The sequence below is a fragment of the Peromyscus maniculatus genome, chromosome 3 (assembly GCF_049852395.1).
Source record: "Peromyscus maniculatus bairdii isolate BWxNUB_F1_BW_parent chromosome 3, HU_Pman_BW_mat_3.1, whole genome shotgun sequence".
Classification (NCBI taxonomy): Eukaryota; Metazoa; Chordata; class Mammalia; order Rodentia; family Cricetidae; genus Peromyscus; species Peromyscus maniculatus.
In genome coordinates, this window is record NC_134854.1 from 25,299,636 (window position 1) to 25,320,107 (window position 20,472).

The 20,472-nt window shown below is 41.1% G+C and overlaps 1 protein-coding gene across 2 annotated transcripts in view; it reads right to left on the bottom strand.

Annotated features, from left to right (window-relative positions):
• Positions 1-20,472, bottom strand: part of Cdk14 (cyclin dependent kinase 14) — a 557,745-nt gene that overhangs the window by 527,119 nt on the left and 10,154 nt on the right. The window contains exon 3 of one of the 2 annotated variants that reach the window (XM_076566272.1): positions 1,916-1,969. The exons of the other annotated variant lie outside the window; for it this stretch is intronic. Within the exon in view, the coding sequence (XP_076422387.1) occupies positions 1,916-1,969 (54 nt within the window). The remainder of the gene's footprint in view (positions 1-1,915; positions 1,970-20,472) is intronic. 2 annotated transcript variants of the gene reach the window in all.

Consider the following 20,472-nt stretch of genomic DNA (forward strand, 5'->3'; position numbering starts at 1 on the left):
GCATCTGCAGAGGTCAGCAGCCGGCATGGGATCCCCGGAACTGTAGTTACAGATCGTTGTGAGCCACCATGTGGGTGCTGAGAACCGAACTGAGTCCACAGCAAGTGCTCTTAACCACTGAGTCATCTCCAGCCCTCAAACCAAATTCTTACAACACTAATGTTATCCTATTAAGAAAATACATTCTATGTGTGTGTATGTCTAACCAATTAGATTCCTGTTTCTACTTATGTTGAATTATTAAGATACAACAAATTAAACACACACACACATATACATACATATATATATCACATATATATGTATCACAACATTCATGATGGTTTATTCTTTAAGTGCTGGTATTTCTTAATTAAATGAGAATTTAAGTTGTCCTACATTACAACTAGCTAATATTAAAGAAAAATGAATTTTAAAGTATTGTATTTGCTAATAAAAATAAAATGGACAACACTATGGTGACCCTTTCTAAAATTCATTTCCATTTCTGACCATCAAAATAATTTTTAAAAATTATACCACAAAAAAATCCTATAAAATTATGATTTCTAACAGATAACATTGTTATGGTACATTTAAAAATAATACTGTTCAAAACATTTTTTAAGGAATATTATGTTGTTATCTAATTTCTTCTATAGTGTGGCCTTCCATTTACTTTTCAAAACTAAATCTGGCATGATAGCAATAGAATAAAACAGATTCAGTAAGTATCCACAAATAAGACTTATGTTCATTTAGATATTAAATGCAGCTTCTTTTCCTCAGAACGAGAGATACCACTCCACATAATGTTATAGGTATAAGGTCAAGCTGAACAGAAGAAAAAAAACAAAACAAACCTGAAACTAAAAGATAATATTTTTTAAGTGCTCTAAATCTGAACACACACATACACACACACACACACACACACACACACACACACACACACACACACACACAGTCAGTCAAGCCTGTTTTTTAATGTGTCAATATTGGTTGTTTAAAATGTTTCTTTCATCTGTTACCTTAACTCCACTTGGCTAACAAGTGTTCTCAATTATCTTAACTTAGAGTATAATATTCTTATTCTATGTCTCATGTAAATGTTACAACAGATACACAGGACAAAAGAAATGAAAAATAAGTCAGATACGGTAGCTAATACTTTTCACATAATCCAGGAGTTTCTTCATAATGGCTTCAGCCATCTCTTCTCTCCAACAGACTGCTGTTATATTATAATCAAGAACATGATTATAATATTGAATAAATAATATGTGGTCCCAGCATGCAGAAAATGTGATGCTTGGCCAACAGAGAGAACTATGGATAAGAAATTCCAGAACAAAGCCTCTGATTACCTATCAGAACTGCAATGCTCTGCAGAGTTCCAAATGCCCCAAGTGCAGAGGCAAATTATCTTTGGCCTCCTCAGGCCTCTCAGGAGCCATGGATCACCCTCCTCTGTACCTAACCTAACAGCTTTGCAAGCATTAGGCAAATCACTTCCAGTTTACAGGCAGAGCACCAGTTTTCCTTTGGAACGCATTAACTTAGCAGTGCACTAGCGTCCACCAACCCAAAAGCGAAGTAAGCATGTCGTCAGGTAGGACCTGAGGCATATGGCGGAGATTCCTCCATCGTACTGTGCCTCTCTGGTGTTTCCAACAGTGCATTTGAAAAGTGTTTCGATCTATGACTTTCTTTGTTCTGTTACGTATAAAAACTTGATGAAATTGCCTCCACATTGGAAAATGAAATCTAAATCTGTGTTCCTGGGCCGTGGCCACTCAGATTTGGCTCCAGAATCAAACTATCCCCTTTGAGGTGAGAGTAAATAGAAATCTTTAAGCCCTCGCTTTCCCAGGTAAAGCAGAACAAGCAGAGTGAGGAGGGGTGAGGGCAGGAAGCGAGGCACAGCATTCACTACCTCAGAGTGCAGTGTCCTCCTGTACAAAATGGAGATGAAAATGGGAGTGCAGTACTTCACAGGGGTGTAACAAGAAGTCCGTGGTCCAAAAGAGAAAAAAAAAAAAAGAATTACTTTGTAAATTCCAAAGGCCTGTGAAATGTGCTATGAATACACACAGTGACAATTTGTCCATGATTAGGTGTCTGTCGCTCTAATCCCGCACACCCAACAACTCAACCTCCCAGATAAAACCCTTCCTGGATTTGCTGGTGTGGGAGCTGTGTTTTTAAAGGACCCTGAGAGATAACAAGCACTGATTTAAGTGAAAGGCTTGAGAGCTCTGGGAGGCATTGGCACTAGCAGCTGCCTTCCTAATCACCTCTTCCCAGGACGGCTGAGGGAAGTGCTAATTGCTAGGCTCTGAGCAAGTATGAGATGGGAAAACAGTACCATAAAGTGACTTGAAACGAAGTGACAGACCCAGAGCTCAAAAAGTGTTCTAATTTTCAAAGCCAAATGGGAAAAAAGCCATCATCATAATAATAATCCTAGCACCTTAAATTCCAATGTTAAGAACACTATGAATTTTCATTTTATGGTATGCTTTTTTTTTTATTTCAGACAATTGTAGTCCTAAGATCCCACTTTGGCATACACCTTTCCAGAGACATGCCAAGCCTAGATTCAATCCTAGCACTACAAAAATAACAATTACCACTAAGACAAACTAAAGTGAATTTTTTAGAAAGAAAAGAGAATACGCAGAGTCGGACACTGCTGTTTAGATGAGGGCCCTGAGTGGAAACTTTGATCTAGGATAAGATGGAAGGACCAAGAAAGACTTTCCTTACGCTGTGTAAATAAATAAACAGCGCAAACTACTCAGTGTGACCGGAAGGCTGCAGCCACAACAGTCAGGGCAGTGTTGGAACAGCGTAATACATCTCCCAAGTCACTGATACCATTACTAGGCTCTCCCCAGCCCCTCCCCCCTCCCCACTTAACGCAAGTGACAAGTCTAGACAAAAGTCCAGTACACTAGGGAGCAATCTCTAGGGCTCACGTTTACATGTCTTGGGACCAAAGTAGAAAAGCCTGATCCAAGTGGAATTACTCCCAACATATGTGCCTAGAAATCATGACTTTTTAATCCAGTTGCAAGCTGGGAGCTTTAGGGAACCGTCGTCAGATTGTATCCATTTTTCTACAAATGTCAAGATTGGTAGAGAAAACTCCAAAGCTCAAAATGATGATACACACACTCTCACACACTGGGCTTTTAAAAAGAACTAGCTCATTATGCAGTCATTTTGTTTTAAAAAATATATAAGCAGGTAATTCTGAATTGTTTCCAAACAAACAGGAACAAAACAGTCATTGGTTCTGGGTTCCTGGCATGCATATCTGGGCTGCACTTTTTAATTAGATAAGAAAGTCTCCTTAAGGCAAACGCCATAGAATTTATAGCAAGTACTCTCAGTTGGAAAACCAATTTGTATGCAGCACTCATGTTTCGTACTTTGTTCCTCAATTAGTCCCACAGCCAATACGCTCTCAGCATTAATTTGCAACTTGAAAGTTACAATTCAACAGAAAATGCAATTCAATCAACATTCAGAGCAAGGAATCTTCAATGTTCCTTTCCAAAGGCCAAACCAGCAAGCCTCTCTCAGGAGCTACTGAGCTTAAGGCTAAGGTGTACCTAGATCATGGCTTCCCCTTCCACTCGTGACTCCTTTTACTGTGACAAATTTTTATGTGACCCTGGGTATATACCTACGTAAAATAAGTATATGAGCCAAACGTTTGCTGACTATAAATCCTATGAGTTTTATTTTAAAACAATTTGGGGGCTAGAGAGACACCATGGCTGAGAGATGTTCCAAAGGACATGGGTTTAGCCCCCAGCACCCACATCCGGAGTTCACAACCACCTTTAATTCCAATTCCAGGGAATCCAGTGTCCTCTTCCGGTCTCTGCAGGTACCTGCACACACATGATATAGTAGAGACAAGCAGGCATCACATATACACTTCAAATAAAAGACATGTTTTGAAACAAATTTTGGTGAATATGTATAAATTTTACCGTTTCTTGAAGAGGAAAGCAACTGTGCACACTAATGAGATATGTGTACTTGTTTCTACATGAAGAATGAAAACTTGACTAAATACTTACCACGGCAAGACCTACAGTGTCTTCCGCATTTTTCAGAACTGATCTGTATTTCTATGTTATAACTGTCAGTGCTCACAGACACGTGACAGCAAACTGGGAGGGCTACGTTGAGAGCCATTCCAGAAAGTGCTGGAAATTCCATCCTAATCCCAAGCCAAAGCTCCTCTAATGGTTTCTCATGAAACTGAAGTGAGCATTTTTTTTTTTAAATCAAACATTCTAACACAACCCAAAGTGACACGAATACGATACTTAAATGAGGAATAATGATGCAAAAATAGTAAACCCTTGTTTTCTGTAATTAAACCACTGTGTTTATACGTGTGCAGTTAAAATGCTCTGGTTCAAAGCATGTCACAGCCTTGAACTGTTAGGGTTTGTTTGTTTGTTTGTTTGTTTTTAACTGTTTTACTCTTTGTCCTTTGGGGCCCCACAACTCAGCTCCCAAATAAATACAGGGAGACTTATTCTTACTTATGAATGCCTGGCCTTAGCTTGGCTTGTTTCTAGCCAGCTTCTCTTAACTTAAATTATCCCATCTACCTTTTGCCTCTGGGCTTTTATTTTACCATATACCTTTCTTTATTTCTTACTCCATGGCAGCTGGGTGGCTGGCCCCTAGAGTCCTCTTATCTTCCCCTTTTCTCTCTCCTCTCCTTTTCTTCTTCTATTTATTCTCTGCCTAGCAACCCCACCTATCCCTCTCCTGCTTAGCTACTGGCCGTTCAGCTCTTTATTAGACCAATCAGGTGTTTTAGACAAGCAAAGTTAACACAGTTTCACAGAGTTAAACAAATGCAACATAAAAGACTGCAAGACATCTCTGCATCATTAAACAAATGTTCCACAGCATAAACGAAGGTAACACATCTGTAACTAACATTCTACAACACTGAATCTGACCCAAGGCTGTGGCAGTGCATGGCGCAGTGCATATGTGTGGTGCATATGGCACGTGTTCAAAACCAAGATGCAGCAAGCTGCATGACGCAACAAGGACAAGCATGGCCGAAAGGATGTTGACTTCGTCATACATTTGATGTAGAATTAATTTTTGGTCATCATGTGTTCTAAAATCTTTTACTATCACCAAATTGTCCACAAGATCCACATTCAATAAAAACAGCCTGACATAGAGCCCCAATGCAAAGTTTAAGAAGCTGGGATCTAAATCACCCCTAGTTCAGAGATTTCATTAGCTCTGTGCTGTTTAACTACTCTACGACTAAGATTCTTCCATATCTGTAAAACGAAATTAATGGAAACATTATTGAAAGAATTAAAATACAGAAAGAAAACAATGTAAGATAACTTATCCCATCACCATAGGCTTACTGGGTGGGGGGTGAGAAGAAAGTCCACATAATATAAACTCCCTAAAATGATCTCAAAAGTGTTGGCTGCCTGGTCTTTCGGTCTCTTCTGTTTGCAAGTGCAGAGGACTGTACTGAACAGAGTCTGGAGAGAGGAATATCCTGATGGTGAAAGTGGATTAATTACTCAATTCAGGGATGCAGGAGCCAGGGAACTGGGGAGACAGGGCTGCTGTAGACAATGAATGTGTTCTAGTGAAAATGTCAGTAAAAACAGAGAACCAAAGAGACACAGGGAGATATTGGGAGGCCTCAAACCACAAGAAGGAACAGGAAAGAATGGGAATTATCTTCATCCCACTCTATCAAGGATAATCAACGCCATCTCTGTGAAATTCCTGTCACTGGTGCACACTGTAAACGTGACATATGCGAGCCTTGTTTCTCTGTAAAGCAAAGATTAGCAGTGCTCAGCAAGGCTCCTGTCTGGTTGGACATACTCTTATCCACCAAAACCACCTGGCAGACATTCCTTACAGTTAGATCCAGTCAACATAGGGCCAACAAAAGGCTGTGTGACTTCAGAAGTTGAGGCAGTAATAGAAGGAAGACTCAATTGGGATTTTACAGTACCGGTTCTGTAGTCTTTAAAATGAGGCAGTTTCTAAAATGAGATCACTGGGGCCTGGGATGAAGGCAGCCAGGCATTATGTGGCCCTGAGCCTGTGCCCCTAGATGTGAGGGTTTACAAAAGTCAAACGCACACCGCATGAGTCCCTGGATGTGAAGACTCACAAAATCAAACGCACATCACACCACGAGTGTAAAGGTGCTGCTCGCTCTAGGAAGCGGCGGTGCCGGCTCTGTGCCAAGACCTTTGGAGGGATTTATAGACTTTACAACAACTTCTCCCGGCAGAGATCACCGTCCTTATTGGACAGATAAGGAAAAGCAGGCTCCCACAAGGCTCTGCAGAGTCTGGAGGAAGGTAAGAGGAAGCTCCCATAGATCCCGCTCTAGCTTTCCACTCAGAACTCAACATTGCTCCCAGTGCCTGGACAGCACCAGACTTAGAATCTGAGAGGTGGGTGCCAATCCATGCGCAGCTTAGAAATAAATCTCAAAGGAAAATGCCTCGCCCAACGGACTGCTAAATCTATAATACCTGTAGATATTTGCTGCCTCCAAATCCCCAAAATGATAGTGTATGTCCCAAAAACAGTTCATAAAACTTCCTCTTACTTCCAACTATACATAAATGCCATGCTGGAATTACAAACCCTTGCAGAACATACTTGTGGCTTTCTAAATGGATGCATTTGCTGATACACATACTTGGAAGAAAAAGGAGTGCCGGCCAGAGAATCTGAGCGCAGACAGCTTTCTCCTTTAACATAATCCTCAAAACGGCCTCTACTAATGAAACGTAATTGGCAGTTCTCTGACATAACATGCTTTAAAAATTCATCCATGGTGCTATGACCTGTATCTGAAGAGCTTGTGTCATTAACAATCCAGAGAGGCTAAAACAATCAATATTTTATGTTCATTAAAAATGTGATACTATAAAATACTCATTGGAGACCTAAGGAAAATTAACAGCTTCCATTAAGAAAAATTACAGCATCAAAAGAAAAATTTTTTAAAATATGAGTTTCATAGGACACTAGAAATATAAAAACATAAAAATAATTTGTGGATTACATGATTACTTACCGAGGAAACCTCTGAAAAAGACTGGAATCAATAAAATTGAGTAAAATTACCAAAATACAAAATAAATTAATAAAAATTGACTCTGACTCTTAACAATTATGTATTAAATAGTGTCTTAAAAATAAGCGAAGGCAGACTTTCGAGAGTAAATTGTCACTAAGGTTAAGGAAGGATCAATCCTTTATGACACGATTATATTTATTTTTTTAAAACCTATAGGCTGAAATCCATATTCTGTTTAAATGTTAAAAATAAGGCGCTGGAGAGGCAGTCAGCAGGGAAGAGTGTAAACTGCTCTTTCAGAGGACCTGACTCAGTTCCCAACAGTCACACTGGGCAGCTCACAACTGAACGGAACTCTGGCTCTGTGCATTCTGACACCTACTTCTGGCCCCCAAGGGCACCGGCACTCATGTGCACAGACACACATACATACAAGTTTAAAAGAAAATCAATCTTAAATTACTAATTAGTGAAATACTGAAAAACTGAGTTGTTACTAAGCAGAAAACTTTTCCCTAAACTTCCAGTATTTCCATATCCTCTGTATTGTTTTCATCTTTCCATGAATGATCCAGTGCTTTTTTATAATGCAAGGAGGTCACACTATTAGAATTAATAACAAAAGCATACACAATTTTCAACTCTGATCTTTAGTTTCTCAAGGTTGGTCTTTAATCCAAAGCCTGATTTCTTCATCTACCCATCTCAACAGGGTTATTAGAGATGGGTTTAAACGCACAAGGCATCACTTCATCATTTGACCAAGACTGGGCAGCAGACACAGAGAAAAAGGAAAAAAAAAAGTGACTCGGTCTCATTTCTTCCCTGAACATCACACCAGTGTCCAGGACGTCACACCAGCCTCGGAGTCAAGTGCCCAGTGGAAGTACCAAGCAGCTGGAGCTTTCGAGTGGGTGTCAGATTCCTGCCAAACAAACAGCAGGAAGGACGGCAAAGATGTTCATTTTCAAAGTAAATATTAACTTAATGGGCCTGGTAACTGGAAAACTGATTTTGTTCTCTTGAGATTTTTCACCTCCCTACTCCTTCTCAACAAAAAGAGGGGGAGAAATAAATCCACAAGTAAATAATCCTATGTCTGAGTCCAAATGGTCCCAAGAGGAATCTGAAGTCACTCCTCATGTGGGTGCCCCCACATCTTCTCAACACAACTAGTGTTTTGTCAAAAGCAAAAGACAACATAAAGGATCTGATGTGCACACTGGAGCCCTTCAGGGTCACAGCAGGGAGCAGCATGCAGCCCAGATCTGGTTTCAGAAGCTGGGCATCACAGAACAACTCCATCTCCTGCCTGAAACATCTCCCTTCTTCCTCAGCCTGTACTTATTGTACAGCCCCCCCAAAATACTACATCGGCCTCCATGAGAGGATGGCACTTAAAATGCCCCTATCCCAAATCACCATCCCAGTGCCTGGCTCTGTTGTTCAATCTTAGATGGTCTTTTAATAAAAGAAAGAGAGAGAGAGAGAGAGAGAGAGAGAGAGAGAGAGAGAGAGAGAGAGAGAGAGAAGGAGGAGGAGGAGGAGGAGGAGGAGGAGGAGGAGGAGGAGGAGGAGAGGGAGGGAGGGAGGGAGGGAGGGAGGGAGGGAGAAAGGAAGGAAGGAAGGAAGGAAGGAAGGAAGGAAGGAAGGAAGGAAGGAAGGAAGGAAGGAAGGAAGGAAGGAAGGAAGGAAGGAAGGAACCCTGAGCCAGATATCAGGGTGAAAGCTGAAAGATCAGAGAAGCAGAACAGCCAGCCACTAGTTCTTACCTCTATGAAATCCTCAGCCTAAAGAAAGAGAGTTCCTGTTTCTTCATACCTTATGTACCTTTCTGTGTCCTGCCATATCATGGGACTAAAGGCTTGAAATCTCAAGTGCTAGGATTAAAGGTGTGTGCCACCACTGCCTGACCTCTATGTCTAATGTAGTAGTAATGTAGTAATATAGTAGTAATGTAGTAGTAATGATTCTCAGGCAAGTTTATTAGGGTACACAATATATCACCATATTTGCCCTTTTTGGTCTAAAAATAATAAAAGAAGTTTATAACTAACATAAGAAAAACTACATACAATAAGTATAGTAAGTATATACAATACATACAATCAAGAATTACATTAACAATGTCCAGTCCATAAACATTTGACAGATTCAGAGAAAATACTCCATTATTTTTCCTGTTTTGGTAAGTCCGAAATGTTGTACCTAATTCATTTTCTATCCTAACTTTGATGTCTTTCAAACTTACACACTTTACATCTCTTTAGTGAGTTTCTTTTCTGAATTTGTTAATAAAGAAAACTGTAACTATCTAATCTTTGACTCCCTCAAAGACCCAAGAAGGAAATAATATTACCTAAGAAAGCAGGAAGTACAAACAAGTGACTTCCAAAAAAATGTGAGTTATGACAGAAACAGCTGGCTGCCTGGACAATCACCCAAGATTTCTCTGCAACATGGGTGCATTCATCTTCAGCCTACAGGCCTGGCCCATTAGAGTTCAGGACAGAAGAAGCTCAGCAGCCATCAGCTCTACAGTCTGCCATGGAGGAGACAGAGGTGTGTGTCACCAAAGCCAGGCAGTGTTCAGAACAAAAGAGAAGATCACCTAATGACCCTGGGGCCAGGTGGAGAAAGTGGGTAGAGAAAGGAGAAGAAAAATTTTAAAAAGGTCTACTTCTTTCTTCAGCACCCACAGCTACCAAAAAATAAACAAGAAAAAAAAATTAAAAAGGAATTCAATGTCTCTCCTCTTTGCCTACTGAAGTCTTTCATCTTTCTTTCTGAATGTAAATGTTGCGAAATATCTGTTTATTTTCTCTATAGCTATCCCCTTCACAAAGATTCCAGCTGCCACGATATGAAATAAATATGAAGGCAAAGTCCTTTCATATGCACAAGCTAAGAATCCATGTATATATTCAGGACTTGAAGAAAAATACATTTAATATTAACCATTCTGCCTTGTACAATGAAGGCAATCTACACACACTGTCAAATGTTCCAACACTGCTTTCAGAACCTGCCCATTAAAACACACACTGGCATCACTCATCAAGCCTCCTAGTTTGACCCCATCTGGAGATCATGCAACTGCCACCCAACATAACCTCCGCCATCTTCAGAGCTCTATAGCACAGCCATTAACGTTATCAAACAATTCTATAGAATCCTCATTCAAATCCAGATAAAAACAGCAATATGAACATAGTCTAAAATATATTTAAAACTGGAATCTAAAATGGAAAGAGTAAGTGAGGGAAGAGACCCCTTTGATTTCACAATAACTAATCAGTGAAGTTCTCTCCGATTTCATTTTTACTAATGTAATTATTTGATGCCCTTAGGCCTTGGTTTTCTTTCAATAAGCTCAGTATAGCTTGGGCTGGAGAGAGGGCTCAGTGTTTAAGAGCACTTGATGCCCTTGCAGAGGACCTGGGTTTGTTTCCCAGCCCCCATGTGGCAGCTCACTACTGCAAGATGCTGCAGTTCCAGGGGACCAACACCCACTTCTGGCCTCCTCAGGCTCCTGCATGTATGAGGCTCACATATATTCAAGCAAATACACAGATTAAATAAATAAATAAATAAATAAATAAATAAATAAATAAAGCTTTTTAATGTCCTATTTATTGCAGAAATCCATTCTTTTTAAAAAAAAATTATTGAAATTTTTTCAGACAATATATTTTGCTCATGTATTCCCTTCCAATTTCCACCAAATAGTCCCACCTCCTTAACCACATAATTTTATGTTCTTTCTCCTTAAAACAAACAAATAATAAAAAAACACACAAACAAATATGAAAATCAAAGTAATACTCTGGGTCATTATGCCTTGTTAGGAAAAGCTACTCAAAGGCTAGGATTACTACCAAACATAGGCAGTCTCTGTGAGAACTTTGTATCCTTCACAGTCTGTATGCCATCTATCATTTATCCACATGGTACCTATGCAGTATTTCTCACGCAGGGCATCCAGGTAAAATGTTACTCCAGAGGCGAACTCCAGACAACGTAGTCAGCGAAACACAGGGAATGCAGAACATAGAACGGCTCAGGCAAAAGTGAAGTCACACAGTTAAAGTCAGTCACACAGTTAACGTCAGTCAGTCATACAGTTAAAGTCAGTCACACAGTTAACATCAGTCCTACAGTTTCTCCTGTTTTCATCCCCCAATAACTACTCAGAAATCTGCAGTGTGCTTTGCAAAGTACATGTTTGCTTTTTTCTCGCTGTGACTAAAGTACCTTTGGTTGCACATGTAACATATCATTTAGACAGAGTCATGAAAACCCCCGGGGGGAAGTCCCAAACTCAATTAAGGCATCTGGGCACAGGCCATATGTTATCCAGCCTTTCGCACACCTGAACCCCAATATCTAATGACCCAAGGATCCTCATTTGTAAGATGTAGTAGTCTGCCTTTTAAGAGGGGAGAAGTGAGCACTAGGGACGTTCTCCATCATATTCACCTGAAAGCCATCTAAAGAGAGCCAGGGTGCTGAAGTCGGAAAATAAATGAGCACCTGTAACACAAAAGAATCTGTAATTCAGGCCCTGAATGTCAATTCCTAACAAAAAGTTTATCTCATCAATCTTTATTTCTTCTTTATCTACCATTCATCTAGATTAATGAAAAGGCTTTCAAGAAAATAACAAAAAATTCATTTTATCTGTCATTGAATAATTTCCCTTTGTTAAAAATTTCTGTATAGCTGATTTAGCTTTTCTTTTGGTTAAAGTACCTGGAATATTAATTTGGTATCAAAAAAAGTATACATTGTAGAACTAAGAAAACCCCACTTTCTGAATCAAAACTCAGAAATCATGTTCTAAAACTGAGCCGTTCTAAAAAGTTCAGGGTGCACATAAATGTAGCAATATCCATCTTCAACTTCTCCCCACAATGTCAGCAGTGGGAATTTTCAAAGAGGGCTCCTCATCATTGTTATCACTTGCACACAGTTAAAGGATGTGAAAAGCCCCAACACTGACTCTGGCCACCTCCAGCAGCAACGTATGAATAGAGCAAAGACTTGAGAGGCCTACACCCTAATCCTCAGGGAATGTGTAGAAAACTCTCCCCTCCTTTCCCAGGGGCCACTGCTGCTTCATAGCACCAGTACCATCTTCTTCTTTTAAAGCAGAATAAATAAATACCCAGAGATAACTAAGGTAGAGTCACTGTCGGGCCTTAAAGCAAGAACTAAATTATACAGACATATTTTAGTTGACTTCCACCAAAACATACGCTATGGAGGATAAGATCATGATTGACATGTTCTCGTTGGCAAACCCTGGGATGTGTCTAGTGTGTGGTATTCTAATTACAACTCTCTCCCTTTCTTTCCCTTCCCAGAGAACCATTAAAATACACTGAAAGATTGGCATCAATCTGCTATAGTTTTTAAAGAAAATCAGTTGCACACTTCAGCACTTAAACTGATTGGAACACAGACCTGCATAACACATTTGAGGAATAGTAGGTTAGTATTATGACTCCCGAACCCTGACTATGAAGATACCATCCAAACTTCACACCATAGAGCCATCTCACATATGGAGGTCCTAGGACTGAAAAGGAACAAATAAGGACACAGAATCCAGCATCCAAGCATCCCTGAGTTCTCTGCCTCTTTCAGCACCTACATGAAATGATTATATATATATATATATTTTTTTTTTTTTGTGAGCTGGATTGTGACATGCCTGCCTGTGAGCCCAGCACTTGGGCAGCCGAAGCGGGAAGAACACTATGAATCCAAGGCCATCCTAAGCCACACGGCAAACACCGCTAGCCAGGGCTATATAGCAAGACCTTGTTGCAGAACAAAACAAAAGAAAAAAGCATTTTTATCACTGAGAAAACCATTATGAACTTTCCTGGGAATACAACCACATATTGTTGAGATATTTTTCTCCCATCTGCTCATAAAAACCATAAAAAGATTTTTAATACATTATATATATATATAACTTAATGTTGTACCATTCGGATGAGGTATTTAAAAATATGTGAAGGGCTGGAGAGATGGCTCAGCAGCTCGGAGCACCAGTTGCTCTTCCAGTAGACCTGGGTTTGATTCCCAAGACCCACATGGCAGCTCACAACTGTCTGTAACTCCAGTTCCAGGTGATCCAATGCCCTCTTCTGAGCCCTCTGGGCACCAGGCACACACATGATGTACATGCACGTATGTAGGCAAACACTTACACTCACAAAATAATAAAATAAACTTTAAACAACAAAAAATATATAAAGAAAAGTATCTCCTTATTTTAAAATTACTGTGTAATAAATATTGCTGCCATTATTTCATATTATTCAGAAAAAAATTAAGAAAATCCCTAGGCTCATATGCTTTTAAAAAGAAGTAGGTAACAAAATAGTTAATAAAACTAAATATTAAGAAAAAATGCAATGCTAAACCTAAATAATGAATTGAAAAAAATGAGAAACGACTATATATTAAAAGTAAAACAAAACAGACTCACCAGGGAAATGTATTACTTTTATTATTGTCATAAAATGTCAAAAATGCTCATTTAAGAAACTTAGAAATATTGATATGGCCTTAAGAAAATAAGTTTGCGAAAAAAAATTGCTGGTTCAAATGGTTTGTAATTATACCCTTAGGAACATGAAACATCAAGAATGAGAAAAGACACAGATTCTTTAGTTTTAGATATCAAATGCAGACCACAGATTCAAGACCTGAGAAAACCCTCAGACTTCTCACCCTTGACTGGCCAATTCCAATCATCATGTTTGCGGCTAAGAGACTACCCCGGCCACAGCCAAGGCACCTAACGCTCTATAAACTGGTGCTTCAAACTCTACCTGCTGAAGAAAAATGTAAGTACTTATGCAACACAGAAACTCTTCCAATGTCAGAGGTCAGCTTTCCACGAATGAATTCACACACACACAAATAAGGGAGGCAGGAGGGAGTACTCACCCTCCCAGGAGTCACAGCTGCAGTCTGGTGCTCCTGCTGGCAGAAGGATGGTGCTCAAGGCAGAAACAGGATGCTACACTTGGGCTTTCGATTTCTATTAACTCTCTTGTCTTGTCAAAATGAAGGTGACTAATTCCCCCAAATGTCATACATTTTGCGTTTCATGGCATGTACTTCCTCTCTGAGTCTGTACAGCACTACCCAGACATTCCAGCCACTGGCCGGGAAGAGACATAATTATGGTAATTATGTCTACCATAATTAGGGAGATGGCAAATCTGATCAAACATTTTTAGAATAGAAATCTTAAGAACACAGAAAGTTTTAAACATGCAAAATTTAAACTAAATTTCCAACAAAAAATTCAGGAGAATTGAGGTTCTTTTTCAAATGATGCAACATAATGAACTTAAAATACAAAGATTTCTTGACTTCTGATATAATCAAACAATAGTTTGTAGGTTCCTGTGTGTCTTAGCTAGGGTTACTATTGCTGAGATGAAACACCATGACCAAAGAAACTTGGGGAGGGAAGGGTTTATTGGCTTATGCTTCCACATCAACTGAGGAATTCAGGGCAGGAAATGGAGACAGGAGCTGATGCAGAGGTCATGGAAGAGTCCTACTTATTATCTTGCTACTCATGGCTTGCTCAGCCTGCTTTCTTATAGTACCCAGAACCACCAGCCTAGGGATGGCACCAACCACAATGGTCTGGGCCCTCCCCCACCAATCACTAATTAAGAAAATTCCCTACAGACTTGCCTGCAGCCTGACCTTATAGTGGCATTTTCTTAGTTGGGGCTCCCTCCTCTCCAGTGACCCTCACTGTTTCAAGTTGACATAAAACTAGCCAGCACACTGTGATCCACAGCATCAAAGATAAGCAGGCATGTTGTGGGATATTTGCACACTGTGTGAAAATGTATTGCTGTGATTGGTGTAATAAAAGGCTGAATGGCCAATAGCCAGGCAAGAGGCATAGACAGGCTTCTGGGCAGAGACAGGAAGTTGGAGGAGATAATCAAGATGCAGGGAAAGAAAGGTAAAAAGCCATGAGGCAAAACATCGATTACTATACACTGCCTTAATTTAAGTTATAATATGAGCTAGTGGAACAAGCCTAAGCTATAGCCGAGCTTTCATAATTAATAAGTCTCCACTTCGTTATTTGTGAACTGGCTGCCCGAAGAAAAATCCGTCTACACAGGCATAACCACAGTAAAAACCAAAGAAGATAATGCAGAATACTCCTATAATACAGAATAAGACTGAAAAATGCCATGGGAGGCCACCTGATAAACAATTCAACATTTACCTCTCTGAGTTCAACTAAACGGAGAGCAGGTTAAGCACAGAGTCTGGCACGAATCAGGCATCCATAAGCACTAGAAACGTGGGTCTGTGCACAGGGGAAGATCATGACAAGAACGACGTTTGGGCAAGGCTGAAATGGAGGAACAATGGAGTCATGGGACCAAAGAGGAGCTGAGATAAGACAGTGACAGTGACCGAGCACTGAACAGGCACGCAGCGGAGGCCACGGTAATGAGGGCACCACAACACTGGATAAATGTCTGCCAGGCGTGGCGGGGCCGGAACAGAATCGACTGTGAAAAGCCTTGAAAGTCAAGCCAGGAGAGTGAACTTGAATTTATGACAAAGACCTTAAAGGTGGGAATATAAGAACGCAATTTGTATGGGAGATCTTACGTCAGGTCAGAAGGGAAAGGAAGCCATAGACAGGATAGCCAGTCAGTAGACAACCACAAGGCCAGGCAAGAGATGTCGAAACTGTGTGTCCTAATTAGTGGTGGGAATCACGGGAACACAGGGAGAAGAGCCAAGCCAGCGCCTGCATGAGGGGCTGGAGAATTTAAGATGACAACAGATTCTCAGCCTAGAAGTCACACAGCTGGGAAAGCCAGTTTCTAAGTTAAAGAAGAGAGAAAGTGTTGGTTTGGGAACCACAGGAATTACTAATATTTTGTGTGTGCTGAGACCAGGATGACTGGAGCTACAAAGGCAGAAACAACTGACTGGGTAGCTGGATAGCCAGAGCAGAGTTTGGAATAGGAAGCTGAGTCAGACACCCTGGTGTGACTATAATAAGAGGGTAGCCAAAGGCAAGGCACAGACGAGACACTCAATGAGAACATGAGAAATGATCTCAGAGGACAGAGGGCTGCTGTTACAAAAGAGAAGACCAGGATGAGTGAAGTGCGGTCAGAGCCTGTGGCGGAGGTTCTAGGAAAACGGAGCGACGGAAAATATAGAAGGGAATCAATTTTGCAAGCTTCCCGAACAGCAGAGCGGGAGACAGGGCCGGGGGACAGGAAGACAAAGTGGCCTGAAAACAGGAGAAAAGGCGCACAGCCCTCTGCAGTCAGGGGGAAGGGAAAGGCTGGTGTGGGAGGCAGATGTGGGGAGGCAGTGAAGACCTAGTGAGTGCTTTCAGAAAAGGAAGGCTGCGATGGTTGATCTCTGTCCACTAAGAACTCACAGGTCTAAGTTTTAACTCCGATACTTCCAGAGGTGACCTTATTTGAGAAGGAGGAAAAAGGATTGTTGCAGACATAATTCAATTAAGAGGGGGTTACACTGGGGTTGATCGAGCACCTGATCAATCTGAAAGATGCCCTGATAAAAAAGGAAAAAGTTAGTACCAGCATTTGCTATGCACAGGTAAGAGAGTCCTGAGTCCAAGGATAGTCTTGGCTGTATAGTAAGTCCTAATGGAGGGAGGGAGGGAGGCAGGGAGGGAGGGAGGCAGGGAGGGAGGGAGGCAGGGAGGCAGGGAAGAAGGGAGGCAGGGAGGCAGGGAAAGCAATAAACAGACACACAGAAGGAAGATGACATAAAGAAACCGGAAGAAGCCAGCATCTACAAGCCAAGGAGAGGGAGCTAAGGAGAGATCCTTCTCTCACAGCTCGTAGAAGGCACTAACTTTCGTCAACATTCGGATTTCAGACTTCTCATCTCCAGAAATGGGTGTTGCTGAAACCACCCATTTGCTGCACTCTCCTCTGACAGTCCTAGGAAATGAATATAGAGTGAAAGTCATCGACCAGAGACAAGGAACGGGGTTGAGGGGAGCAGGAAGGGGTCGGCAGCACACAGGCCAGTGGTACAGCTGCTCCGTTGCCTGAGGGTGCAGCAACAGCAGGAACTGATAGATTTATTTGCAGAGGGATTTCCTCGAGCAGCTCCTGGCAGCCACTGGGTGAGAGGAAACGACGGCAGGTCAAAATCCACGCTGACAGAGATTACAGATGATGTGCAAAGGGGTACGCCACTGAGGGCCCTGTCGTGAATGAAAACAAAGAAGGCCAATGGGCAGAGCCAGAGCAGTGGGATGGGTGGGCAGAGGCACCAGCAAAGACGGGTGAGAACAGCAGAAATGAGAGAATGGGAAGACTGGCCCGCGTCCCTCTGGAACCCTGATGAGCATGAGGTGGGCTGGAGTTCCGGAAGTGAGGAAACCCTGAGTGTGGACTGCTGAATGCCATGTATAGTCCCACAGACACTGGGAGGCCACGAGAGAGACAATCACAATGACGGGAAAACAGGGTCCAGGATCATCCCTGCACCCCAGCCAGTGTCTCATAAAACCAATCACTGCTGCAATTAGTATCTCAAGCATTATGTCATTATGTGAGTAACAGGGGCCATGCTCTAGATTGAAAGCTAAAATAGGTGTACGCTGTTCCCATCTATCTACAAGAATTATTAAGGTAAATATGTATTGTAAGTTTGTCTCTAAAATATATTTCTGAGTACTCCCAGATAAGATTTTTTTAAATAAAGATTTTAATATATTTTGTATACATTTCCCTAGGATTTCAGAGTGAAAAGGGTGGGAGACCCTTTGGGGTTAGAAAGAAACATGACCAGAGCAAGCATGGCTAGAAAGCTCACATATTAGGAGGATTTTCCACCACAAAATAAGAGCTGAATTATTTAATACCATACTCAAATGAAACGCTTCACGTTTCAAAGATTTATTTCAAACATTAAAGTTTTTGTACTCCTCACCAAAAAGCCAAGGAGGGTCAACATTTTGTAACAGCACAAAACCAAACTTTACAGTTTAAGTTCTCATTTAATTTATGGATCGCTGTAACTTCAGAGGTTTCCAATTTTTTCTATGTGTATGCACTCACATTTGCTGAAGCTTTTGCCTCCAACACGCAAAAGACTTTGTATATGGTGGTTTTACATGGGTGAAGAATAATTGTACTCTCTCATCTTTTGTATACTAGGCATCATAATTATTCCAAAAATCATTAAGTATAAGCCTGAGAGTCAGTATGAAGGCATGTGTAGTTTTACTGCCTAGGGAAGAATGTGGCCACCAAGCCACTCAGAAAGTTTGCCGAATCTCCTCCACTGAATGGAGAGGCATCCTGGTGTTACTACCATGCCCAGTAAAAACAAAGGCGTAAGAAACCAACCTTCTTTTACCTTCTATCTAGCTAGATTGTTCACCCAGCATTTACCTATTTACTTCCCTCATTTTTGCCACAGATTACACCAAACCCTGTAGATCCAAACTTCAGCTGGTTGTGGAAATAAGTTTAAAACTCGGAGGGAAAAATTCTTTGGAAATCCTAAAACTGATTAGTGCATCCAAAAGTTACAGATTCAACTCACAGTTCATCAACTGGTCACCATTTTAGTCAGGGTCCAAATGAATGCACAGTGAATGAAGTACTAATAATCATCCTTAAAAGTTCCTGTCTCCAGGCTGGCAGCGGTGGCACACGCCTTTGATCCCAGCACTTGGGAGGCAGAGCCAGGCGGATCTCTGTGAGTTCGAGGCCAACCTGGTCTACAGAGCAAGAGCCAGGACAGGCACCAAAACCACACAGAGAAATCCTGTCTCGAAAAAAAATAAAATAAAATAAAATAAAATAAAAAGACACGTTCCTGTCTCCAACTATGAGGAGCTTCAGCAACATTCACTACCTCTTCCTGCAAAATGCCTGAAGGCCTCTATACTTAATTGCAAACTAGTCATATGTAAACACACACACACACACACACACACACACACACACACACACACACACACACGATCTACTTTACATAGTTCCTGAATACAATTTCATGCTGTTTTAAAAATCAGCAGAGTATCACAGTCAGAGAGCAAGTAACTAACTAATGCATATTTTCCTCCCCTGTTCAAGGTCAAACATTCACACACACCTGAAAGGAATCTTCACACTACTCCTGGAGTAGCACCCACACTCCAGGCCAGGCACCCTCTGCCGCTCCCTCCGATAAGGAGTCTGAAGCTCATAAAATCCGAGTAAGGAGAGAGTGTGGCCACACCCTGCCGCATAGCTAAGAAACTGACCTAGCCCTCAAGCTGCAAGACTCCAGTCTCAAGTGAATTCCAAGAGACTGTACAGATTGGACTCCAACATAAGGAGAGGGGAAAAAAATCAGAAAACCACACGTTCAAGAAAACTTCTATCAGACAATCTGAAAATGATCCTCAAAAATCTGTTACTTCCCATTTATATAAGCACAAGCACATATCTAGTGCTCCTCTGAGATCGCAGTAGACTTTTAATTAACTATTTTATTTTATTTTTTTTTACTTTATGTACACTAGTGTTTTTGCCTGCATTGTGTCTGTGTGAAGGTGTCAGATCTCCTGGAGTTACAATTACAGACAGTTGTGAGCTGCGATGTGGCTGCTGGGAATTGAACCTGGGTCTTCTGGAAGAATAACCAGTGCTCTTAACCACTGAGCCACCTCTCCAGGGCCCATTCCCCACCCCCCACCATAAAAGCAGCAGACTTTTATGTAGAATCCTACACTAGAGCCCAAAGCATTTTGAAGAGCGCAGTCTAACTGGCTGACTTGGAAAACCAAGACCACGTTAATAACTTGCCCAAATAGCTAAGAAGCAGCAAATGAGAAGCCATGTTGCCTTCACTCAGCTCATGGCTCTCTGCTCCTCTGCAACAGACAGTTGCTCTTACTGAACAGACACTTATTGAATGTTAACCACATGCAGTGTGCCCGAGGGTAACAAGGGTGAATGTGGCATCCCCTTGTGGAGGATAAAAAAGGGTGGAGTTTAGATAATATTTTCACCCCTTAATACGAAAATTACACAAAGCCTTATATGGAAGTTTAGTGGTATATCTGAAATGAAATCTCCTCCACAGCCTTAATTGTTAATTGAATTCTTCCATCACCCTTGGACCAATTGCAGAAGGTAGATTATCATGGTTAGCACATCAATGAAGACCGAAATGGAGATGATAACACAAACTCTGCCAGTTCCCGTATTCCAGTTATTCTTCTGAAAGCTCTATATACACTAATTTATTTAATCAGCTCAAGTCACCTGAAAGGAAGATACCACCATTTGCAGACCTGT